Below are 27,538 nucleotides of genomic sequence, written 5' to 3' on the forward strand. Positions count from 1 at the left end.
ATACAGAAGTTTGCTGCAATGTCTACGTACTTGATCTGTTGCAGCAAAGTACATGAAAATATTCCCCGTGTGTGCACATGTTTTCTTGTGGAAAGTATATCATGAATGCAGATATTTATCTGAGATACGGTTAACTTAAACAATATGCAATGCTCTCGAGCCTCCATAGGGCCATGTCATTGGGAATACTAGTTTACGTGATGTCTGGTGTAGCAAGGTGATTGCAAAGACTTGAAAACTCCATCCCTTCTTCACAGTCCAAGATAGCATTCAGTACAATCAAACCGCTGGAAACACAACAGTGCACAAACAAGTCTGGGGGAGTGGGTGGTGTGTGCGATGTGATTGCGAAATCCAAATTAAAAAAATACAAATAAAAATAAAATTTTTGCACATTCACAGTTTTAAATCGTAAGAATTGGATACGGTGACTAATGCATTTTAGATTAACTGTGCTGGAGATGTGAGCAACGCATGCATTGCTCTGATCTGGCAATTCAAATATCAACTTTGGTTCTTGACATAGAACGTCTCCTACGTAAGCAGTGACCTTGGGTATGCAAACCATTTTAGGGAAAAATGGAATCCTTTACTATGGTACGTTGCTACAGATCTGTCTTAAATTAATTTCACTGAGATTAACTCCATTGCTGATACATTGAAACTTTGCAGTGAAGGGAGAAGAATTTAAACACATTCCATAAATAATGTAGATGACTAAGAATACACTTGCTATATTTTCCATAATCTGCTCTGACGTCAGGTTGAGTGCAAAAGGATTACTAGCTACAAAGTCTGTAATGGTTCTTTCATCTGTTACAGTGAACTTTCTCATTGTAAGCGTTCAAAGATTATTAAATAACAGAAGAATTTAAAAAAAAAAAAAAAAAACCAAAACTCATCTACCAGTAACAAAATTCCTTGTCATATGGTTCCAGCATAAAGTCTGCATAGTTAAAATACCTTATAATATATATATGGACGATGGAGTTGTGGTTAGTTAAAAGGCACAGGGATATGAGTAATTAGTGTCAGTAAGTTGAGTTTACAGGAGAAGAACACTACCTTTCCACAGGAGACAAAATGTGGGCGAGTGTAAAGTGCAGAAACTTGATTATTCTGAATACTAGAGAATTCCTTCACAATAAAATCCATTAAGTCATGCCCTCTGATATCTGAGAGATTAATTCTTCATTTAAGGTAAAAATTTCAGTGCATACATAATAGTTATACATAATAAAATACTAAAACATAAAATCATTTTTTTTGCAATTGCAATTTCGGTCCAGTCGACGAAGGCATACGAAATATAATCCACTTTTGGCTTTTGGAATAGCAACACAAGTGTTTGTGAGCATAATGCTTTGGTCCGTGGTACCTTGGCTTTAAAGTGCTGATGGTAAGAATCATATGAAGCAATGCATGCATCAGGTCAGCCTTGGTTCTTAGAAGGTTTCCAGCGCTTACTGTCAAGTGATTTTGCCCATCGCTACCAGCGGCCACTGACACTAGCAATGTCTGTGTGATACTGGCGTGGCAGTCTTCCACTGGCACCACCCTCCAGGAAAGAGGAACGTATATTTGTTGGTTCAAAAAGTTTTCTTCGATTCTTATTTAACTCTGCAATAAAAAGAAAAAAAAAACAACAAATTACTGGTAAGTTGATTGATTTATAGGAGCATACTGAAAATCAGTTGACAAAGTAAGCCATATCAGCTTACAGTATGGATTTACTGATGGTTATAGCAGTATAAATGAGCCATCAACGGGCAAGCAAAGAATACAGGGCACTGTATCAGTGGTCCTTGATCTTGAGATTACCTGAGATAGCCAACAACATTTTTCTTCTAGCTCCAAATGTTGTAATACCAAGTTCCTTTAAATCTTGATCAGTCAGCGTAAGGAACATCTGAAGGTCAATCTAAAAGCACAAAAAAAATACAGCGTTTTGAAGAAACTCTCCTCTGTTTTGGATTTCACAAAAACAAAACAATGCCTAAATATGTTGGCCACCGAAGTTCATAAATATGCCATTTCAAGTTGGATGAATTGAAAATGTAAAAAATGTTTGAGAAGAACAGCATGTTTTTGGTGCTCTTGGCTTGTTTCTAACTATATCCTGCTTTCAATTTTTTTCTTTTGGAAGGCACTAAACCCAGAAAGCTCCGGTTAAAAGACATACTCAATTCTTCAAAACAGTAACCTTTACCCAACAGTAAATTGAACTTACAAATTACACTGAATATATAGAGGGGGGGCACAAAACCGTTCAGTACCCCACCTATCCTTAATTATATATTGAGGACTGCTGCTCTAAGCAGTGTAAATGGGGCAGTTACCATTATGATCTGTCTCCTTATCTGGCTCTGCTTGCACCACAAAAAGAGTTAATTGTTGACTACAATGACACATGGAATGCATTACTTCAGATAAAAATGTGAATCTTGTACAGACGTAAATGCCTACTAATAAACCACACACACAACAAGATATATCGTCAACACTTAGAACCCAAGAGACCTAAAACGTGAGGTTGTCGGGGGTATGGGTTTGGGTTTGTGTGTTTTGAATGAGGCGATACACTGACCTCTTGCTGTTGGAAGATATCCGTGTATTTCCCCAGTCCAAGTTTGCTGAATAGCTCTGGAAGATCAGAACCCTTAAATGAACTGTTTAGATTGCAACCGTTGCTTCCAGTCAGCGAGGAAATGCAGTCCATGTAATTACTGCTGCTGAGATAGTGTTCTGCTGTGAGGGAGGGTGGAAAATGAAGAAAGAATATGAACGTTATCGTGGATTACTATACAAATTCTAGAACTAGTACATTGAATGGAAGTCTGACTGTCCTGTTAGACTTCTTAATTGTAGGCATTACTTTCCGGTCTGGAAGGTACATATTTGGATTATTGGGTATTTCACATAACACTTTAATGAAATGTCCTGCCATTGGTTTTTCAGTTAGGACCAACTATAGCCCAGATTGTGTAAAACTATCACATAGACATTCTTAATGTAAACCCTTATTATAATAGCACTGTTAGGAACACATGATTCAATGTTATTTACCAATAGTGCAATAAGTATTAATATACAGGCCAGTCCCTACACAGTTGCTTGGTTGACTTAGACTAGAATGTGCTATATAAGCGGGGCTATGACTTTGTGCTATGGAATAGCTAGGTACACCAACAAATAAAACCCCATACAATATGTTTTTGAAGCTTTCGGTAAATGGTTACCAGATTTGTTTTGCTTTCGCTTGGGACTTCCAATGGATGAGGAGTAGTCGTTATGAGATGACTCCATGCCATTTCTTTCCCTCCAATTCTCAGATTCACTGCCATTTCCCAGCTGTTCTCGACTATTTGACCGTGACAAAGACATAGGTGTCTGATAAAACAATAAAATAAGCGTTAAGGTGGGTCAGCGGGCATAAACTGTACCACTGGTCAAAGATGCATCTCAAGTGTGAAAATCACATTGGGACAAATCTATAACTCTCGCTAAAAACAAAGATGGAAACCCTAATCTTCCACTGCCACATTGCATTGTGTAGTATGAAGAGTGAACCCCAGTGACCACCTCCTGCATGAATATCTGAGCCGACCATGCATAACCTGACCTCACAACGCTCTACATCCTACTATGTCGGCATATGCAATTCATACATATTTGCACAAGGCTCGTCAAGGCAGTGTATAATATGTTGGCTAATGTTGTGCTGCTCAGATGTGTTGAGATTATCCTTAGGTAATAATCCTATTTTTAGTGAACCACAAATTGAGTATTACGCTTTGAGCATAATAAACCAGCAGAATATATATTTTAAAATTTAGCTTTTTACAGACACTGTTTCAAAATCAAATACATTTACGAAATAGGCTATTTGTATTTTGTAAGTATACCATTTGGATACTTTTTTCCAAATTTGCTCTTTCATACCTCATATGTGGTACTCATTGTTGGCTTATAAGACACATGGTTGGCACGTCTTAGTTCCTTTATTGTTTCTGCTGGCATAGATTTGGAGAAACCCAGTCCGCTCCAAGTATTTGTTGGAGTTCTCACTTCCGTCACGACAGGTTTCTTTAACATTGCTGGAGAAAAAAAAAAAATATGGAAGGATTAGAATTCAGTTAGAAAATTGCGATTGCATCTATTTGTTTGTTCCTCAAAAAAAAAAAAAAATCGATATGGCTGCCATTTAATAAAAATATTTTCAAAATAAACATTTAGGATACCAATTAAAAAAGGCTACAAGACAATCAGGCGATTGCAAGTTTTAGAACATAAGTCAAAAATGACTGAAGTATTCATTATAAAATCTATACATTTGAATTGTAAACTGTATGCCTAAATACTAATAGGTTAATACACATTTTTATACTACAAAGCCGATTTGCAGTGTAGTGTTAAAACATAGAATCTAATTTTCTTCCTAAATTCAGTTATTAAAACACAGTAATGCCATTTGCCTCCCCTTGAGTTCAGCAGCAATGAAAGCTATGACAATGGTGTAAAAACCATATAACACAGAGCTAAGGAAAAACAGCGTCACACGAGAGCCAAAGTAAACGAGCACATCGCAGAATTACCCACCGACTGAAACAATGCAATTTGATGATGTATCAGTAAGTCTAAAGACAAGATGTAGCGTTTCATACCTTTTGTTGCCAATAGCTTTTTCTGTTCATAATCATATGCCTGTAATAGAGAAGCATACAAACTTACATATACACACTTTATAGGGGTGTAATATATACATTCTCCAGGGTAAGAGAATGCCACATTCTGGAAATGTAGTACAACATTCCCCAAGTTAAACATAACTATTTCCTGGTAAACTCCTAGAAAAATGCTCTAATCACTATTGCTATAAAAATGTAAAACCAAAACAAAATATTTAAGAACTTAAGAATTCTGTCTAAATAAAATGATTTGGAAAAGGGTCTCAGCCGCTAACCCCTGCTGCCCAAAATGAGTAAGGCCGTTCATTAATTATTTTAAAGAACTGCATTTAACTTACACGAGAACAGCATATTGAAACAAGTAAGATTTTTAGATGTGAGTCAGGGTTTCATAAGCCAGCATACATTTTTAGGAGGGTATTTAATAAGATAATTGTTAAAAATCTTGCCCATTCACAATGTTATGTTAAGTCCATCAGTGGGATAAAAGTATATATACATACATGTTTTGGGAGACGTGGTCGGATGATGCAGGTGTCAGGAGTTACTCAGTTCTGTTACTGTGTATATGGGTGTATCTGTCATCCTTTCTTCCAAACATCTCTACACATGCATGGAATACCGGATGCCTGCAACCTCCTAACCTACTCTATGATCAGTACCTGCGTATTGGCATATGATGACTGAATTTACCCTCTCAGAGTTTTGTTGAGCGGCTGCAGCTCTCTCTGCTGCCCGTTCACTTCCAGGGGCCTTTTTATCCGTGACCGGTCCTTCAGAAGAGCTCATCTCAGAATCCGAAAGCAATCTTTCTGTTGTGCTATTAGAACAATGAAAAAGGGAGGTAAAGAAAGCATTCAACAGCAAAAACTTTGCTAAATAAGCCATTACATGGGAACGTACTGTAAGTGGGAATTCTTGGTGCCTTGTAATAACTCTACTGTTTGTCTCTTTGCGCAGGGAACCTTGGCAGAGCTTAACATCTGTTTCAGATCATTAGTATTTGCAGAATGAGATGGACTCCTCGGCATACCCACTTCGACAAAAGCATCATTACCACCTATGAATTAAAATGGAACAGACATTTAAAGAAAGTTAGGGACATTGATATATAACAAATTAATGTTTGATCATTGGTTGAGAATATGAGATGACCAAATATTTAGAGATCATCATGTTGCACATTTGAGACTATAATTTCTGTATAATGACCTTCTGAATCAGATTTGGCATTCACTTGCTCCGGTGAGCCGTGGCTGCTGGACTGCCTTGACGAGTCAGGGAGATTTGGGTTCATAACTTTGTCCCCTAGAGATGATGATGATATTGTCCCATACTTCATGTTTGTTGGCTGCAGAGTTGGAAGATGCAATATTTAATGGCACATTTTTGCTGCACTATTTTCACTTCTACAGTACTAAGTAACTGATTGTATTAAATAAAATGCATAGTTTACAAAAACATTTCATCTAATGCGCTCTCGTGTAAGGCAATGCAATGCAATGATGTTAGATAAGTAGAACAATCTCACAGCAGAAGTAGTAGAGGCTACCAGTGGGGCACAGGACAGGCATAAGGCTATCCTGAATCTAAGACCAAGGACTGATTGCAGTCAGAGTTATAATATAATATAATATATAATAAATAATCTGCGGTGTGCCAGGAGTGGGACTGTGAGCCAGTCCATATTGTATGTAGTTTAATGTAAGGGTTATGAAGATTAAAGGACGTTTAATTTACATTGTTAAGAATATACCTTTACATGACCATTTAATGCCGATGTAATTTTCTTGCCCTCTTGTCCATTCATATGGACGTCCACGGGCGTTAGACCAGGCGGCGGGGACGGTGTGTTTTGCCCATAATTGGGAAGCCCAGATAGTAGGAAATTGGTTAATGTAGCTTGAGCCGCAGATGGCATCATCAGGTGGGGTATAGCTGAAAACCCTGCATGGTAAAAAAATAAATAAAAAAGTTAATATAATATATTGCTGCTAATTGTAAAGTGTGGTAGGCTTATTGTACAAACGTCTTCAGGCTCCATGACCAAATACACAGAAAAACATCAAACGTTCTGGTATGCAGACCAACAGTGGTCTTCATGACCCTCAAGTTCTATGTACTTAAACACATGTATGAAATGTTCTAGAAAAAAATCTGTGTAATGGTGTGTTAGACAATATAAGATGAAGGGACACAATCATTCTCGCTGAACCAAAAGTCGATTCCAGTTTTAGGAAGAAGAGACGCTCTGCTAAAATAGCTTGGCAATTCTATGCTATTTTTCAGAACTTCTTAAAACCAATAATTATGTTTAAAACCACAGCGGCATATGAAGCCGAACAGCACATAAAACTTTAGAAAACCATGAGAAATAATGAAGGCCGAGGACTTTATTTGACCTTATTTCGAAGCACAAATTACACAAGCGAAAAGTACATTGTCATCAAGAAATGTGTGGATGGCCAGGTCTTCAACAAAGTAACAAATTGTATAAAAAAAAAGCCCAGTTCACCTGCAGCACTCGAGGTGTTGGCTAACGACGCTGCCCATAACGTTGGACTAGGAGCAGAAGTCGGACTATGTAGCGTGCTGATGGAATTGTTTAAGGCATTCAGCAAACAGTTTTGTGCTGTAGATGAATTAACAGACAGGGCATTGGGACCCAAGAGACCTGGAAGAATAAAGAGGAAAAGTGGAAAAGATATAAAGCTAATGTTCTGTAAATGTAACTATTCAAAATATTAGTAAAGCATAACACTAACATTTAAACTGGACAAGTGCTCTGAAACTAGAACCATGTCATCCATTTTCTTGACTGTTTATCTCTTTTTATTCAACCAAATGCCTATTATAAGCTTTGACAAACAAGGGGCGACTAAAACGCCAAATTCGGCAAACTGCAAACATGGCTATAGATTCAACTACATGAATGAAAAGATGACCGTTGTTAGTATAGGTTTACCCGGGTGACTGGTGGCATTTATTTTCCCCATTTTCTTCTCAGTATTGTATAATAAAGTTCAAAACGTTTGCCGAGGCTACAGAATATATGATTTGGAATATATCCACATTTATATTTGCGGTGGTGTTTTTTTTTTTAACCATTACAAACATGCAATGCATATTGATTACCTAATCCGGTTAGTCCTAAACCTGCAGTCAAGATATCCAGCCCATGATACGGCATCGGACAGGGTACCGTGGTCGGGCTCGTCATTGTAACCCCGCTACTGTCCAGTCCAAGAAGGCACTTTCTAGCTTCATACATATTTAAGGCATTGCGTTCCACACTTTTTACAATCACAGACTGCAAAATATTAAACACACATTGCCCAAATTATAGATTATACATATAAAATAACATTCTAAAGGAAATTAAGATTGCGGTGTATGGTTACACATCTCATTCATCTTTTTAACTTCCATTTTTAAGCCACATTTTAGGATAACAGGGAGATTGAAATTTCTGCCCATGCCCAGCAGCAGAAAGATTTGTTTTTAAACTCCAATTATATTCTATTTTACATTTTATACTAGCATTTAAAACCTATGGATTTTGAAGGTGGTATATGTATCTGAATCCAGCAATCAAATGTTCCAAACAAACCTCATTACTCAAGTTACATTAAAGTGTGATATAAGTTTATAATATCTGCTACCCAGTGCCTGAAAGATCTATATATAATTTCTGCAAGAATAACTGCGTGCAAGCGTCAAGACCAAAAAATATTTGCATGAAAACCTACATAAAGGAGGTATAAAATATGGATTATAGACCCTTCCCACACAAAATTCACACAAACTCCCTAATACTCACATGCACTAAATTGATTATTGGCACCAACTGTGAATTATTCATATTTCCCAATTAATACTAATTCAAAATTAGTGCAACTACTGATACTAAATCCAAAATGAGTAGTATTAATATTAAATTCAAATTAAGCTATTTTGAATTTAATGATATTAATCCAAAATTGCCAGTATTTCTACTAATAATTCAAAATTAGTGTCAACGCTGATAGCACCAATACCAATAAAGCATTAGAGAAAAACTCACTTTGCTCGGTTGTTTTGGCTTTGGTTTAATGCTGATGAAGACATCCAGTTGTTCCATGAGTTGTGTTATATACTGTGGCTCTACTTCAATCTCTTCCTTCATGTCAAACATCAAAACAAGTGGAAGACATCCCTAAGAAAAAAAGCAGCATTTATTATATGAAATAAAACCTGACACTCCTCTATATTTGTCTGTAGTACAAGACAAAAAAAAAAAACACGAACAAGGATTATTCACTGGGTGTTGGACTTGTTTTAATGCAGGAAATATATATTTGCTTTCTAATATGAAGTAGATCACACATGAACAATAAAACTCTCATTCATGCCTGGGGCATAGGGTAGAACATTTCTGCAAAAAATTAGGAATTTACATTTTAGCTGGATTCTGCACAGAAAGTGGAACATGAACATAAAAAAAAACACAAACAAGTGTGTAAAACCAGTCAAATATGTTTTTTACCCATAATTCCCCTTCAAACTAACTCTTTATAACCTTTTATTTGTGCTTAAACAGGTGTATTAGGGTATGTAAATGTTCTACTTTTGGCATTGAACGATCAAAGCCCAAGATGATTAAGGAACGCGTTCTGTAGATCTGGCTCACATCATTGCTTAAGCCGTTTCAGTCTCAGGAAAGAGTGAAAAGTTCCAGTCTATTGAGGCTGAAAGAACCAAAGACGAGGTAAATAGCGTTCACATCCTGCTCGTGTCCAGTTCTCCCGATATGTTCACATGACCCATTAAGCACATACCATGAGATATTGTCTGGCAAGACAAACCGATTCAATGGTGCCTTGGAGGTAGACGGTGGATTTCTTTAGTGGGTTATTTGGATCTGGAAACTGGATCTGAGCACCTGTTCTTTGCATGATCTGTTTAATGTTGCCACCATTGCGTCCCATCATAAAAAGGTGATGCTGAGCAGCGATGTCTAGTTGCGTACTGACGGGAATGGCATTGGCCAGGCTGCCAGCGAGGTGTTCGAGCAACAGCGCCGTACCTTCCTATGGAGAGGCAAGCATGACCACATCAGTATCACAAGTACAGAAGATGTAAGGACAAAGACAAAACTACTTGAGAACACAATTTATACATTATGCAAGTTAGCAAAAGTATACATGAAACCTTATATTTACTTAAGATCTGCTGTATAAAAAGGCCAGAAAATGTAATTTTCTAGGCTTTTGTAGCATAACAGTAGCTTAGTAAAAAGTTGTTTATTGGAAAATGACTTTTGCTAGTTATATGACTGTTTGGTATTTTTAATATGTATTAATTCAGTTCTCTAAATCAATATGGAAACAAAACATTCCTTTTAGCAGATTCCAAATGGAATTAACTTTTAAAACTACATGTAATTAGACAAAGGTGCATATGGCATTCTAGCCATCACCATGATGTAAAGAAATGCTGATATTTCTTTATATTAAATTGCAGCGCTATTAAAACAGAATACCAAAAGTGCAAATTAAATGTTCTAGTTTTGGGCTATTCCATCAGTAAATGAAATGGGAGAAACATCTGCTCCTTCAGATCATGTAACATAGCAGCACAGAGTCAAAGTAAATCACAGCATTTACATAGTATCCATGTTTTTCAGCGCTCCAAAGAACATAACTGCTGCGTGTGTTTATTGGATTAAATCTTAGACAGTTTATGTTACTATGATAGATGAAGAAAAACTCACGTTTATGTTATTAAGACAGACTAAGAGAAACTGAAATTGGAAAAATCAAAAACAGGCCACCCAAAACCCTTCTGGTAATTGTGGAGAAGGTGAATTCAGTGGAAAAACAAAATGCTCGTCCGAGTTTTGTTCTTACGACGCAAGTTGTATTTAGCAAGGAATGTATACAAAGTGCATAGTCCAAGATACTCAAGTAACGTTTTCCTATATTTCATGTGGATCAGAGTACGGAACATAAACAAATCTGCAGAAAATAAGAAGCTTTAACCGTTTCAGTAATTGCAGCATTGGATTGCTGTATTATATTTTATACATACAGAATCGGCAAAAATCTAATAGAATCCAGCTAAAACTATTGCTTATTCCACAAATGAAAGATTAACAAATAAAGGTATATATATTTCAAATATTAAAGGGGATGAGAACTATTACAAAATTATCTGCATGTAACCTGAAATCAAGTCATTTTCGCCTAAGCTGTCCCCCATCTTCTGCCTCAACCCCTTATAGACTGTAAGCTTGTAAGAGCAGGGCCTTCTTCACCTTCATCACCATTATGTTTTATGTGTTCATGTTAAATGTGTATTCTCCTTTCACCATAATGACGCTACAGAATCTTCTGGCAATTTATAAAAACAACTGAATCCACCATTTAAAACCATGTGTTATTAGTTAAGCTCCATATTTTCCAAATAGGACAATCCTCCAGTGAAAGCACAGAACTTTTGAAAACTTTCTAATAGTTTCCAAAATCATTCGCTGTCCTGTCACCCTAAGTAGTAAGTTGTGACACTTTATAGACTCTGCCTGCATTGGTTTGGCACACAGGATTTATGGACTGTTTGCAACCCGGAGGGCAACTTCCTGAGGGAAACAAACAGGCCAGGAGCTCTACCTTTGTATTCTATTGTTTTCACTGTCTGGAAGGAGGTTTAAACCATGGAATATTCCATCAACATTGCAACCACCTAATTACAAGCTGAACTTTAAATGGAAACATCTGACATGGAGGAACAAATTCCAATGGGTCAATACGAATCGAACATTGAATTAACTTAGACCCAAAATTGAAATCTGTTTGAAATCATCTTATTCAACAGCCATAAGATTGGACTTTGATAAAATTGCCAGTGGAGCACTTCTTACATAAGAATGGAAATAGTTTTTGTTTTTGCGCAATGTAAGGAAAGACTGTTTGGTGTTCTGGCCTTTAAAAATAACATCCAAAAACAAAACTGGAAGAACTGTGTGTGACAATACTGTACAATGAAAATAAGAATTTCTATTCTATGTCGCATCAAATATTTGACTCTTTCCACTTACCAAATTCCAACCTTCAACATTAGAGGAAGCTGAGCAAGCGAGTGTAATTATAAGCACATGATATGTAGTTTCTCGTCATCCGAATGGCATGCATAGCTCTAAAAAATGTAACTGGAAACTAGGCCTCCGCATCAGCTTGTTCCCTAACTGCTTGAGTGTCACAAATTTCAACTCATACACCACGGTGGAATTCATCTTACTGCATGAACTATGCTACAGCAGGAAAAACACGCATAATTTGCGATGTGGGCATGCTTCCAAGGGAGGGTTTCATTTCTAACAAATCATTAGGATCTTTGTTTTGTAATTAATGAAAGCAATTACCTTCACAGCACTTGTGTTGTTTTGGGATCCCCTTACAATTACAGTAGCACCATACACCCTTGAGCGTTGTTTGAAGGAAACGGTTATATTGTAAGTCTGGGATATGTGTTGGATGGTGGGAGAGTTTGGATCTGGAATTGGTTGTAGAATTCCAGCAATCGGTAACTCAAACATCAAAACCAAGGGGAGCAGCTCCTGTGGGAAACAAGGATATCACGTTATAACAGATTGTATTTATAATGAAAGTATAAGTATAAAAGGATTTACAAGTCACACTTTACAGACATTTATACATAATAAAATGGGATTTTCCTTAAAATTCATTAACTTTTTTCTGTGAAATCCCTATACTTAACATATACAAAATTAGCTGCTACGAGCATCTTCTCTTCCCATGCCCCCATGGGCTGATGACGCATAAACTGAACCAACTGAAAACCTGTTTTCCATTCCTGAGCTATTCATTTGTTGAACACACTCTTATGTGCTACATTCACACTGTAAATGTTGCAAACACTTTTTAGTTTGCAGACGGGTAAGGGGTTGATAGATAAAATAACAAAACACAGGTACATTTGTTAAGACACTACAGCCAATGCACACCATATATAGGGACGCATGTAGAACAATACGTATAAGGGCAATACTGTGCAATGGATATAGGCAGCCATGAAAAATGCTGTAAGACGGGGGATAAATGTCATAAATAAGAAACAGACGGAGGTACCAAATATGAGTTTGATGTAGATTTTTGTTCTATACACTTTCCATTTCGTTAAATTGTAAAAAATAAAGTAACAAAATGCAAGTAGACAGAAAAAAAATTCTAAATCAACATTTGATTTATTACTCTGCCTTCAAAACCCCATCGATTCTTCTAGGTATTTTGTAGAAATATAGTTAGGTGTATGATTAAATAATTATACTAAACACGTGCTAAAGATCATCATTTTAACATGTAGGTTGAAACACAATCAACTGAAACTTGCACATGTTTAAGGAAGCCAACAGGTAGGTTTTCCCCAAACATCTTGGACAACTAACCACTGTGGATTTAGGGTAATCCTGCTTCTTACACAGTTTTATTCCTCCTACACAGCTGTTTGTTTCAGTTAATGATTGTGTTCGAAACCTACATATTAAATTGATGATCGCCTCAAATGTACTTAGAAGAATAAATACGGTTTTGAAGGGAAAGGGTGGTCACCCCAAATATTGATTTGATTTAGATTCTTAAGTCAGTATTATGACTATTCTAAAGCAGAGATGGAAAATAAAATGCCAATATGACTAAGTTTTCATATTTTCCAAATGTTACTTGTGCAAGACGATCACCGACTCCAACATACAAAATTTAGTATGTTCTCAAAACGAAAATCAGCTTTCTGAAGCGTTCTGAAATAACTGTGGGATGCAGGTACGAACCAAGGAATTTCTATTGAACTGGGCACAAAGTAAAACTGGGCTTCTTTTGAAAACGTTTTCCAAACTAAACAACCTTTAACGAGTAACTTTTGCCCACGTACATATTGAGCTATTCAAAAAACTATCAAAGAGATGATAAATGAAACTGGTACATGCAAAGAGGCTTATAATTGGAACGGTAAAATTATAAAGCTTTAAAACATTAATGAATTGGCAACCAAAGTTCCATCAAATAATGGAGAGATGTCACTAAAACATCCAAAACATTTTTTTAAACTCCTAGTTTTTTTTCCAAAACTATACAAATGTACTAAGGGTAGCCAAAGAAATCAAAATCCCAAACAGAACACAGAAGGTACTGGAAAAGAAGAAGCTCATACCAGACATTTCTATAACTAGATCTGAAACTCTGAACAGGATTTGCAACAAAAGAACAGGATTTAACCTCTTCACGACCATGGACACAGCGGGATATGTTGCAAAAAACAAAAACTGGAGCCAAGGACATTATAGGGAACTGTACATGGAAAAGTAAATGACCCGCTTTGGATGGGTTACACAACCAGAAGAGGCTGCACTCAAATCTTATTGCGTTTGTTGAACAGTTTCTATGCACAACTGCTTTAACTCGGCGACATTTGAAGGTTTTTAAACACATATGCCAATATCTTAGTAGTTTTTAGTTGGCGTTTGACTAGGGAATTTCCAAGAAAACTTTTACATTTCTTCTAAAGTTTGAACTTTGTGCATTTTGGTTCATTGTAATGCTGCATGATCCAATTGCACTCTAAGAGAAGACAGTCATGACATATGTCGATCAGCTAAACTCGTAGCAGAATTCACTGTTCCTATAATGGTGGGTTGTAGCACCCATGAAACTGCCTCTGCCATGCTCGAGTGTTGGTGTGCAGAAGTATTTTCTTGCTAGACATAAGGCCCATGTTCCCCAAAACATGGCACTTTTGACTTATTTGTTCATAAAACATTGTACTAGACCTCTTCAGGAACACATACATGCTTTCTGGCAAACCCTAGCCGATGCATTCAATGTCCACCTCTGCTTTGTAATTCTGGCAGGGCAGATGCTCTAGGGGAGATTCACTACTCTCCCAAACCTTCTCAATGTCATCAATACTGCTCTAAACATGATCTGGAAGTCTAAGCCTTTGAAATAGCTGTGCAATGCTTACCAGACCCATATGCATCAGGGAAGCCTTTTAAAAATAGTGTTGCTTTAGAACCTTGCACACATAACTTTGCGAAAGTCCATATTAGTCAAATTTATGTTGGGGCAGGAGTAGCCCATTTCAAGCAAAATTGTTCTTCCAAAGTGTTCAAACATCTGACCCTAAAAATATATATATTTTTTTAAATTGCATATTTTATTTGTTTTATGTACTAGGCGATTAAACAAGCAACAAACTTTGGTACCATCCGTGTGCAAGAATGTGGAAATTTAGAGGGCAATACTTTTAGAAAACCATAAATTATCAATTCTCAAACAAATAGCAGTATATGTACTTACGTAAACAGTTACAGGAGATACCCACCATTCTATTACTAGGTAATAAACCTTACATTTTAAGATAACTCACTATGTAACAGAAATGCAAGAATTGGTAAACACATTTCTTCCCCTTTAATGTTGTATGTATCCATTCTGCAAGGTCTTACATACTTACCCTTATTCTTACTCTTGCAGACTCCACACCAGCTGGCTGACCTGCAATGGACACCTGCAAACACAAGAGCATTGAAACTTCAGGATATCTATATCTATGCAACTTGTAAAAAATGTAAAAAATGAAGCGTGAGGCCCATACACCAATACTACTCAGAGTTGCTCCACTGGGTAAATCAACAGGAGCAATGCCACAAAGCTCATCCATGATGTTGCACACGGTCATACTTATCTAGCCTACGATATTTGTTACTCCTCAAAATGAATTCAATTTTTGCATAGTACCTGTGGAAACCTCAATTTTTTTATGCAACCCATTGCTACCATAGGCTACACAGGTATAATGACTGAATATATTACAAGGATTTAGTCTATAAACACAGAGAGCGACCTTGTAAACCAAATTAAACACACAACGCATGTCCTACAGTACGTAAAACTGAGTTTCAAAACACTCCCTTTAACAAGCAAACCAAACAAAAACACTATAACCAGAATATTTTGTTTTCAAGATAATCTTTAAAGGATGAGATTTAATTAGCACTGAGGTACTTACTAGATCTAGCTTCAAGCTCTAGTGATGGCGGGTGACACTTTATATTGGAGGATAAAATTATAATACCTGGTTGCTTTTTTCAGCTTGATTATTTCTGTTTGAGTCTGGAAAATGAATGTGGCAGCCAGTTTCCTCCATCACTTTCTTTATGTTATTGCCACCTTTGCCTATGACATGGGAATGTTCAGTGTGGGAAACATCCATCTTTAACGTGACCCGGTTACTCTGAAATTAAAGAAAAAACTAGGCTGTTAAATAGAAACAATCTAATTTGTGTATAATAATTACATACAGTTACAAGAAAAAGTAGGTGAATTAGAATTACCAGCATTATTTTATTTATATGAATATTAAAACATGTGCCTTAAAAAAAGAAAAAGTATGCGATTCCCTAGACTAATAACAAAAGCTAAGTGGAGTCAGGAGTTATTACACATGGAGTCCAAGCAATGAAACTGGATGGGAGGTGTGTTTTACAGCTACCTTGACATAACAACCCCCCCAAAAAAAAACACTCAAACATTTTCAGTTTACTATTCACAGAAAGCATGAACCATGCCTCATATAAATGAAATCTCAGAAGAACTACAATTAATAATGGTTGATTTGCATAACGCTGGAAAGGGTTACAGAGTAATTTCACAATTAAAAGTTCACATATCCATTAGTCCACAGTTAGACAAATTGTTTATAAAGGGAAACTATATAATACTGCCAATTTCTCTAGAAGACGGCATCCAGCCAAGATGACTAAGGGCTCAACACAGAATTTTGGTTAAAAAAAAATATAAAAATAAAAAATAAGAACCCTAGAGCAACAGCTATAGGCTTGAAGGAATCTTTGGAACCGGTTAACATCATGAGTCTACCATATGCAAAACATTAAACAGGCATGGAGTCTGTGACAGGACACCACAGAGGAAGCCCCTGCCCTCCAAAAATAAAAACGGTGCGCCCGAGGTTTGCCAAAGAACACCTTAATATTCCACAATTCTACTGGGAGTGTTTTATGCACGGATGAAACCAAGGTTGAATTGTTGAGGAGAAACACGCAGTACCATGTAAAAAAGTGCACCAGATACCAACAAAAAAATTCATCCCAATGGTGGAGTACAGTGAAGGGAGCACCATGACTGAGGCTGCTTTGCTGCCTCTGGGCCTGGGCAGCTTGCCATCATCGGGGGGGGGGGTGTGAATTCTTTATCATATTAGCAAGTTTATCATTTAGGATAATGCCACGATGGGTGTCATCCTGCCCAGTAGAAGTTGTGTGATGTAGCAGGACAATGACCCTAAACATGAAAGTAAATTACTACAGAACGGCTGAAAAAACACCTTTTGAAGTGGCTCAATCAGAGCCCAGACCTTAACCCATTAGGAATACTGCGGAAAGACCTCAAGAGCCATTCCCACCAGAGATCATACAAGCATGGCAGAGATTAAGCAGTTCTTAAAGGTATAATGCAAAATTCCTCCTGAGTGGTGTACAGGTCTAATTTGCAACTAATAGAAGCACTTGTTTGAGTTTATTGCTACACAGTTGCCAAAGGAGGTTCGTCCAGTTAAATCCAGCACAAATGTTTAACAGGTGTGCTCAATAAAGACATTAAAGATCATCATAGTTTGTGTATTTGCACATAAACACATTGTATCCGTCTATACTTGTGAAACACTGAACCAGCATGATGAGATCAATTCCTTACTTTTCTACCGTCTTCCTGTGTATTAAGATATCCAAACTAAAACATTACAAACAAAACCTGTAGATGAGTTTTTCTTGAAATATTAACTTTTTTTTTTTTTTTAACCAAGGTTACTTGGTAAGACGGCCTGGTAGAATGTGCAAGGTGGTGCATACTGCAGCCTGTTGTGGTTGGCAAGCAGTGTTACTCCCTAGTGAGCCTTCCGGAACTCTTCAGCCATAGAAACGTGTTTTATTGCCACAATGGGCACATGAAAGTTATGTAGCATGGTTCTTTTGCCACTGTTTTATATATGCTCGTTCCACCTCCATGCAGAAGCAACCGTTCATCAGGACCATTTGCAGTGAAGATGGGATGCAACAGGGGAAAGTCTACTAGATATTTCTAACTGACGTTTTGTTCACTAGAAATAATCTATTGAATATTTTGGAAATCACTATACCTTTGTGTCCAAAACAGACATTATCTTCTCCTTGGCTTCCTTGACGTTTTCCTTCTTGCCAGAAACTTTAATATGTGGATCTACAAAAAAACAAAACAAAATAAAGTTAAATTAACACACATTTAGCTTGTTATTTTTGTAGCTCTTGTAACATTTAAGCGTGTATATTCTCTGCTTATGAAGTTGTAGTATAAATCTAACACCTAAGGCACGGTTCTTTAAACACAAGGGTAAGTCGTCAGTATTGGGTTGGGGGCTGCCCAACTGTAGCATCAGGGCTCTCATTTTGCCTTCCATGTACTGGAGCTAATCATAAACTTCAAATGAATCTCATTTTGTTTTTAAGAAAAGCACAAGTTTGTGCCTTTTAAGGATATAGTGTTTAGTGTTTTTAAGGATATAATTGTATCCGGGAGTGGAGGGGTTCTAACTGAGCTACCAACATTACAAAAAGGACATTAACAAAAGGCCAATTATGACTCAAAATATTAAATGTAGAGCAGTATCATAAAAAACCAACAGAACACACAGAATATGATATTCTGCCTCTTATTTTAACAGTTTGTTTTATGCTCTGCAAAATGGTAGACTATTTACATTAACATCAGGGCGGTATACGTTGAAAACACATATGATATATGGCTGAGTAATGTTTTCTTGTAAATGACGGATGATTTAAACTACAACCAGGCTGAAAAATCAATCGTCTATAAGAATGATTCCCAGTCATGCTCAGCTAAATAAATATATGAAAATTAATATTAATCATGTATCTTATTTGTGAGCTGTTGCCCATTGAGCATGAGGGAGGCTGTGTTGGAAATAAAGTTAAAAAACTGTCAGGTAAGAAGAACATTTTCTTTGAAAAGACAGTGACTAATGACCAAGTTCAAGCTTCTGTAACTAATTGAAACAACAAATGTATAAATTGTAAGGCTGGAGAAGGCTATTACTTTTATTTGTGGTTATCTACAAAACACTTTTTCTCCATATGATCCTGCATTATAAATACACTAAAAGTTTACAGCTCATAGAAACTTAGATCAAAGACCGGATATTAACAGCAGACTAGCTGATGTTTAAAGGAGTTATATGCAGCCACACAATATATGAAGTCATATCCAAACACTCATAATATGATGCAAGCTTAGTTCATGGTCCTGACCAAGGCCCCGTCTCCACACAATCCCCCAACAGTGTCTTGATTTGGGTATTTCTGGCCAACCCCCCCCCAGTTTTTGTATTGGTACCATAGAGTTAAAAATATTCCAAATAGGCCTACAATATACTATGCAAGGTAGTTAAATATATGTATAAACCTGGTAATACAGCCATCAGAGTGGGGCAGAACTAAATTGCACAACATAGGGGTATACAATGTTTTTGGTATATTTAAGCTAAATTCCTGCAGATTATTAAACGCAGTAACTGCACCTAAAGGCAGATTTCTAATATGCACTGTGGTCCCCCCCCCCATGTGTTCCGATAACTTTCTAGGTCTATCGGACAAGATTTCAAGTTGCTTCTTCTAGCTATCAATTATAGAGCCCTCAACAAGGCCTTTTTATTTTGTTTCTTTTTAAACTAGTCACAAGCAAATGTTAACAGCTCTTTACACACAACTAGTGTATAGAAAAAAAAAAGCTATAGTTTATGCATAATGTGCAAAATTCAGAAAAATGAATTGCTTAAAGCAAAATTTGTCCGTCATACCGTGTGCAACATAACCGAAACCATATAAAGTGGCATGAAACTGTAAAATGAAGGAATCCTAATACACAGTACAATTCTGCTAATCTAAAACAGAGGTGGAATTTCAAAATGGCTTTAAATGTGACTTATTCGTAAATTTTAGATGCAGGTTCTACATTTCTTTGAGTAGGCTTCATACAACCGGCAATTTAAGGTAATTTCACCAAATGAGTATTGGGAAAGAGCACAGAAATACTATCTGCTCTTTACACTGAATTTCTATATTTTGCCAAACGCCAACTACCCCGATGCAGGGAGAAAACAAATACGTATATGAAACCGGCTCAGATTAACCCTTTAGTCATTTATAGTAATGCTTAATTGATACAGGAATAGTGTAAAAGATTTGTAAACTATGTAAACTTGACAGTGATCAATTCATTTACTGCATAGATCTAAGCGGTCTTAAACATATAGGACACAAATTGCATACAACTTATTTTAATGAATCTCAAAAACGTATCTGTATAGAGAAAACTAGGGCACCAAGCTAGTAGTGTGCACTGCCGTGAAGGTAGTTTCCACAAGGGGGAGCCGGCAAGAGTCAGCCTGTGGGACAAATCCATCTAAATGGCTCATTTCATTTTGGTCCAGAATTTGGCATTGACCAGGTTAAACTCATTCTATCAATTCAAGTCCAACACACATTCACAGAAATGAAACTGCATAAAAAAAAGGTACACAGAAACGTGCGCAGGGTGTAAATGCTAGCCAATGTGCTTATTCTATCCCTGTGGCTATATGTGGAATTACAAGCAACACCAAAATAATTGAGGCTTTCAGTCCAAACACTCCAAATTTGAGCAGCCCTTGGGAGCAATTGAACTATTGCCCCACTAGCCTCCTAGGTAGAAAAAAGGTATTTTACTTATACAGTGCAAACAATTTATGCAGAGCTTCTGTACGGTTACAAATACACATTGAAACATAGTGCTAGTCATTAAAGTATATATCATGTGTGCATATAATTGACCTGGGAAGATGAAATATGATTTTTAATGGCTTAAAAATGCCAGGGTCACCTTGACTTGGCATAAACTGTAGTATTCTCAGTGTTAAACACCTCACCCCAAAAACCTATCCTCTGACACTGTCACTTATACATGATATTCCCATGCTGAAATTAAAATTGGTTCTCTGTCTCCCAACTCTGACAACCACTTCAGTGTCCCCGGTCTCCTTGCCCGCAGCTTCTTTTGCCCCTCCTTGTTCTTGTCTTCTGTGTAAAAGCTTTTCTTTCTCAGTGAAGTGAAACCATCTTCATTATTTTGGCCTCTCCGAGTACTTCCACAAAAGGGCGGAGCAATGGGGAGAGCCTCCCCCCCGTTAAACCAATCAGTGGAGAGAGTATGCCCGTATGGTCAGCCATTTTGCTGAAGTGCGCCGAGAGGCCAGATTAACACAGAAGCAGATGGATGACAGCGGGTATCGGCAAATTCGGAATTCATGAACTATTCCTTTGCATGCTTGTTTTCAGTATTGAGTCTTTAGCTCTAAAAGCTCTGTTATTCTCTGTATATTTGCAGTAGCTCCTTGATTATAGCTCCAGTCATTTAATAAGGGTATTAGCGGGCGTGAGCTCTTTGCCGATGCTAATTGCATATTCACAAGTCTACTTTAAGATACCAGCGGAAATAAATTTTCTATGCACCGCACACAGACACAACATACCCACTAATGATAAACCATTGCTGCATGCTTTCATTAAAGTAGCATACAACTAATTTTACAGCTTGTTAGCAGCAATTTGGGTATTATAAATATTTTTTGCTCAGAAGACATTGAAAGCATATACAGATACAGTCCACGACGTATTCTTATTGTCAACATTCTAAAACAAATAAACACTTCTAGCATTGCACAAAAGAGTTTGGGATGGAGTCAAGCATCTCAGGAATCCGTATGTATCAACTTGGAAATTGAGTTAAGCTATTAACATCACAACCACAAAACCAGATGTTGGCCAGCTAAGCTTGGTGGTGTTTATTGAAATGGAAATTGCCATTTTAAGACTCTTCAGGTAAAAATCTAGTCCTGTATTTTTTCCAGTAATGAATGTATCACTTGCTAATCAATTACCTAGCATCTTAGTTCTTCAAGCAAAATCATTTAATGAAGTATAATTAAGTCTGTGCATGGATTTTATAGCTGCATACATTACATTTATTTATAAAGCACTGGACGATTCCGCAGCGCTGTTACATTCGTTAGCACAATTTATAAATAAATACAATAACACATAGAATAACAGACTGGTGCAAAGGAGAAGAGGGCCCTGCTCTTGCGATCTTACAATCTAGTCAATCTGCATATTATTGTATGGTTTGCCAATGGCTGCCTATAATTTTATTAAGCTTTCCAGATACCCCCCCCCAATCTGCAATTTTAACCTATATGTTCAGTTTAAGAATTCTTATACCTAGAGTAAACCTTGTATTAGCAAAGCCTACGTGTACACCAATACATTGGGGAATCTCATACATGCTGCAGAAGGGCTAGCAATCTAAGCTATCCAATCAAGATGTCTTCTCTCCTATACTAAGTTTAGCACACAAGAAACGCTTAAACTACTCAAACTGCAGCTCTGTTCAAAGTTCTGAAAGTGGTCTCATCATCATCATAACTAGTGCAATGGCCCAGATGGTTGCAGCATTTAAAACGTTGCTCCAAAGTTGAAACCAAACCCAAAAAGGGAGAGAGGGATCTCCTCTAGTTCCACCACCTGCTGGCACAATTTACTAAGATTTTGATAAAGGCTCCATATTCCACAACTTTGAAAAAGGATAAAAAAAAAGTTTACACATCCACGTTACCCAAAAAATAAGTTAAACCTTTTAAGGAGTATGTAATAGATTTGTGCACAAGAAGGGAAGGCTATGCAGAAGTAAGCTAACTTCCCAGGACGAGCAACATTGATTAATAAAAATCAAAAATCTTGGATAAATCACTGGATATTTTAAACATATTTAAATGTTTTGATTGGTCTTTATGAAGCTGGCCAGTGATTGGGAAAGACAAGAAAAAAAAGTACTTCACTTGACCAAGAATAAGTACCACAGTTTCCATTTTTAGCTCAGGACAAGTGGTTTTGGCATGACTTCCATTGGTTTATTCAATTATAATTTTTCTCTACCCAACTCTGTATACATGTGTGTGTATATAATTTTTTTAAAATTATTATTTTTAACAGACTACTATTAAAACTATTATACGGATAAAGGGGGAAATCTCACCTGTTCTAGTAGTAGGAATGTAGTACAATTGCTGCATGGGATGTCCTTTGTAACTCTTATAAGTATAAAAATTTGAACAGGTGGTCTCAAAGATATTTTAGAAATGAAACCCTCCTTGTACTAGTAAAATGCTTGAGAACTAAGAATCCACTAACAAAAAGAAATCTCTTATAAACCCAACTATATTAAACATTACCACCTTCTAGGCTAGACCCTCCACGCAAAAAGACCCAATAAACTTTACACTTAAACAAAATGTCCCGATTGTACTCTCCTACACTCACAATAAAACAAACAGGCAAAATAATAAACTTAATTACAAAATTAAAATGTGGCTGGTGAGATTTTATAAATGTTGCCTAAATGGCATTTATGGCAATGCATTTCACTCCATTATTTGGAGGTTGGTCAACTTACATCTTCCCAAAAAACTCTAGGTCTGGCAGAAAAAGAATACAATTTGTCCTGTAAAAAACATGCCCTCGACTTTTCATAGCACAAAAAATTGATATGTTGTCCCAGAGAGATCAGATTGCTGTTTCCCAAATGCACTTCATGGCTAAACCACAGCCAGACTGTTTAGAAAAAGCAAACTTACAGTGTGCTGACCACAGGCATTTGAAACCACCCACACAGTTCTCTTTATGATCATGTACGGAAATTAAAGGGATAGGTATGGGAAAGGGGTGAGGAACCGGTCATGATTGTTAAGGGCAACAATTTAAGCAGCATGAAGAGTCACAGCACAAATCCCCACTACAGCAAGCATGAGATATCCAGCTAAAGATGATGCAGTTGGAGCCGAACGTTCCCAAGGTGGTTTAGTATTCACTATAATAAATCACAGTATCATATTAGTGTTCATGGTTTTATGGCTTATAATAGAAAGTAAAGTTAAATGGAAGACAAGCTGCCACAGTGGAAAAAGAAAAAGCAAAGTAAATATGGAAGCAATGCTGTTGGAGTGGGACAGCTCTGTAATGGGCAAATCAAGCGAGGGGCAAAAATTGGGTTCCCCCAGCCACACGCCCCATACAAGGGTTTGGGAGATATCCTGCAAAACGATGCAAAAACCTTGAAAATTAGCACCCTAGAGCTAAAAACCCTAGAGCTAAAAATAAATGTAAAAAAAAAACACCTTTTACAGAGCATACAATATATATAATTAAGGGGAAGGAGAATAAGTGCGGTCGTAGAGTAGATATGATTATGGAACAAGCATACATCGGGAACTGCTCAGTAACGGTAAATCACAGCAAGACATACAATTTAATACAGGTAAGTCAGATTTTTTTCCCCCACTCAAGTGGTGGCTTTCAGTAAGACCATTACTAGAGCATGTTCCCTACAATATGCTAGAACTACAACATAATCTTGGTGATTAACTACTACGTTTAATATTTGGAGATTATCAGGGTCCTCTTGATTACAAGGTACCCAGGTATGTTAATCATGTAAGATCAACACATTGTTTACTTTAGGTTGACACAAGCCTAATTCCGACAGGCAAACGCATATTGGGGATCACACAAAAATTGGCCACTCAAGAATCATATGCATTATTATGATGGCTGAAGTCTCCCCAATGCCATTTACACCTCATTAGATTCTCATTTGTCTCACGCAGTACAGCACATGAAATTCAGGGGGACAGAACTTTAGGGTTTAATGAATATACCACTAAACGACAGATCCTTAATTACCATTACTAAACCTCAATAGGAGGGTTTAATTAAACATCAGGGATGTCCAGAAGTTTTATTGCCTTAAGGAGCTGTCATTGAAAGGAAAGAAATTACAGCCTAACAGTTATTGAAAGGCAACATCTGATAAAGCTATAAAAACACAGCACAGCTATATAGCCCATCTCCTTGCGATGCTGAAACAGACTCTAGGAAGACCATCAAAAATGGGGAAAAAACGCAACCAATAGATTGATATATGAACAAGAAGATATTGGAAGCATATGCCCCAGCTCGAAGTTTTAAAGCCTATTTCAGTTGCTGATGTTGGATTTACATTTGTATCTGAACTTCCTGAACAGCTAGGTTTGAAGTTCCTCTCCTGCTGACATAACATGTTTTGTTTGGATTTGCCAGATGGATTCGTATACATGTAGCCATTGTAATGGGATGCATCTGCTTTTCATTAAGCACAAAAAGTTATGTACGTGGGTGTGATTGTCTCATACCAAACATTTATTTACTTTTTTCCTAGACTTGTTGCTTGGAGCAGATGTGATAAGGTCACAATTGTTTTTCTATTTCTAAAATTACAGAGTGTAATTTCATATATCTCAAGAAAAATAAAACGATGGCGTTCAATCAAATCTGACAAAGGTATTTGAAAGCAGACTTACTCTGGTAAGCATATGGTAAAAGACAGCAAAAATAAAAGGCAAATACTTGTCAATACTTATTGTGATCACGCTAAAAAGTGAACGCACATTGGTTGTATAGCCTAGCATCTTGTTTTTACAAGTCGTAATTCTTATCCCAAATTATCCAAATCTAAAACCAAAAAGAAAAATGTCAGACCTTAGTTATGCATATTCTTCGATCCATATATTATACATACACACTACAACACATTGATATGAGAACAGTTATTTCTATGCTAGAAGAGAAAGTTTAATAATTCACGAGTCAAACATCCTCTAGATTCTTTTCTTTGATTTAACATTTGCTAACTTTTCTAAAACCTACAGAAAGATTAATATCATGTGCAAGTATTTTTGGGAATAGTAGAAAAAAAAATATATGGTGCACAACATCAGGAATTATCCAACAGCACTTTTAACAACCAAACGTTACTTCTGCAATTCTTTGTGTGAAGATGCTTGATATTTGACAACCATAATTCGACTAAACACTGAATCCTGAAGAATTTAGGATGTGGGGTTTGTTTTTTTGTAAAATGATTATACATTAAAAGGTCTGCCATGGAACTCCGTCTGGCTGGCTGTAGATTTTCAGGTGCCGGGATTAAATTCCATCAAATTGCAACCACAGTTTAGAAGCAGATCAATTGAAGTAAACTGGAGCTTCAGCCATTTCTTCTTGACTCATCAAGATCAGATGATTTTCATGCTGTGGTATGCCGAGGGCTGTTGTAATTCAGTGTTCTACAAAACTCAAGTGACAACTCTTAAGCTAAATAAAGTAAATAAATTACACATCAAAATAAAATATTTTGCACAAATATTTCCAAACACCATAGAGTATTGGCCAAATATTTGCTTCAAACATTTGCAAAGTACAATGAACCAAACCACAATCAAGGATGAGTGAAGAATGGAAAAAAAAAAAAAAAAAAAAAAAAAAAAAATCAACTTCAGCAAATTGTATTTAACATTCTTGGTTGATCCATGGAATGCTACCTATAAATAATCGCTTTTGTTCTACAATCAATATGGTTATTAAATTATATGGTTATATAAACCACACATTCTTGAGTTGCGATGCAGATTTGTTGAAAACAGGACCTGTAATATTTTTTATGAAATCTATAATTCAAAGCAGTCTGTAGGTTGGCACGCCAAACAGAATTACAGATGGAGTCAGCTTCTTTCATTTGCCCAGTAATCTGTAGTTCAGTTACCAACTGTCCCATCTTCCGGGAACAGTCTAGGGATTTGAGAGCTTGTCCCAGTACATGTCCTTGGACATCTGCAGTTGCAGGGAGGGGTTGTTCACATATCGCCTGCTTCCATCCTCCTCTGGTATTCAAAGGGTCAATCTCAGTAGATGTTTAATGGCCACAAATGCCTCATAGGATTTCCAAAGCAACATATAAAATTGAAATTCCTTGCCCTTAATTGCCGATTTCCCTCCCCAAAATAATTATTTTGTGAACCAATGTCTGTTGGCAGCTCTCTGACTGGAGCACATCTGCACAAGGTATTACCAATACTGACAGTCACCACATAAAGGCGATAAAATTAACCCGTATCTACCAGGTATGTATAAGAAGTGCTGAGGGGAACTTGGGGATATAATCAGCACCATAACTATAGATAGCGGTGAATTATACAGGTTGGGCAGAGCTTTGGGGCATTGGAATCGTAGCTGTTTATTTCAAATGTTGGCAATTATAGTATTATTCTATGCGACCTTATACATACTGTATATAAATATTCACGTTGTGCCTCTGGCCCGTTAGGTTCATTGAAAAAAAAAATGCATATTTTGCAATGCATTAACACCACAACAGCATACCCGGTAACTTGTGGGGTTCGAACAAAGTCTCCTGGTGAAGCACTGCTGCTGTAGTACGCTCACTCATTTTCTTCAGTTTCAGGGCAGGGAGCATTTGGTAATGGACACTCCTCAACCAGGTTCTGACCACTTACCGTGAACTCGCCATCTACTAAAAAGTCTAAGCCAGGCCAGCCATGACCCCCGATTAAAAAACGGTGAGCACCAAGTTGCCGACAACGGAAACAGCAAGATTTTTGAAATTAAATTTGGGAAATTATATTCTTAATTTTGTACTGACAGTTCAGCTAACAGCAAAAAGCAGATACCATCATTGTCTGCAGGAAAAAAATGGATAGAAATTCCTAGTGATTTCGAGCTGCATTTAGGAATTGACATATAATCCACATAATTGTGCTAAAAATATTCTGCAAATCATCATTTCTGAATATCTAATTTCCTG

General features: G+C 36.9%; 1 protein-coding gene across 1 annotated transcript in view; it reads right to left on the bottom strand.

Moving 5' to 3' along the window:
• Positions 1–878: 878 nt before the first annotated feature.
• BICC1 (BicC family RNA binding protein 1) overlaps positions 879–27,538 on the bottom strand; it is a 72,161-nt gene continuing 45,501 nt past the window's right edge. Inside the window, exons 4-21 of the mRNA XM_053450154.1 lie at positions 17,895–17,974; positions 15,816–15,974; positions 15,195–15,248; positions 12,088–12,282; positions 9,506–9,757; positions 8,752–8,883; positions 7,824–7,998; positions 7,204–7,362; positions 6,445–6,635; positions 5,901–6,039; positions 5,592–5,748; positions 5,382–5,508; positions 4,665–4,704; positions 3,943–4,097; positions 3,240–3,390; positions 2,588–2,748; positions 1,822–1,921; positions 879–1,620 (exon numbers count right to left, since the gene is read on the bottom strand). Coding sequence (XP_053306129.1) covers positions 1,490–1,620; positions 1,822–1,921; positions 2,588–2,748; positions 3,240–3,390; positions 3,943–4,097; positions 4,665–4,704; positions 5,382–5,508; positions 5,592–5,748; positions 5,901–6,039; positions 6,445–6,635; positions 7,204–7,362; positions 7,824–7,998; positions 8,752–8,883; positions 9,506–9,757; positions 12,088–12,282; positions 15,195–15,248; positions 15,816–15,974; positions 17,895–17,974 — 2,558 coding nt within the window. The 3' untranslated portion in view covers positions 879–1,489. The remainder of the gene's footprint in view (positions 1,621–1,821; positions 1,922–2,587; positions 2,749–3,239; positions 3,391–3,942; positions 4,098–4,664; positions 4,705–5,381; positions 5,509–5,591; positions 5,749–5,900; positions 6,040–6,444; positions 6,636–7,203; positions 7,363–7,823; positions 7,999–8,751; positions 8,884–9,505; positions 9,758–12,087; positions 12,283–15,194; positions 15,249–15,815; positions 15,975–17,894; positions 17,975–27,538) is intronic.

Source organism: Spea bombifrons, chromosome 11, assembly GCF_027358695.1.
Source record: "Spea bombifrons isolate aSpeBom1 chromosome 11, aSpeBom1.2.pri, whole genome shotgun sequence".
NCBI lineage: Eukaryota > Metazoa > Chordata > Amphibia > Anura > Pelobatidae > Spea > Spea bombifrons.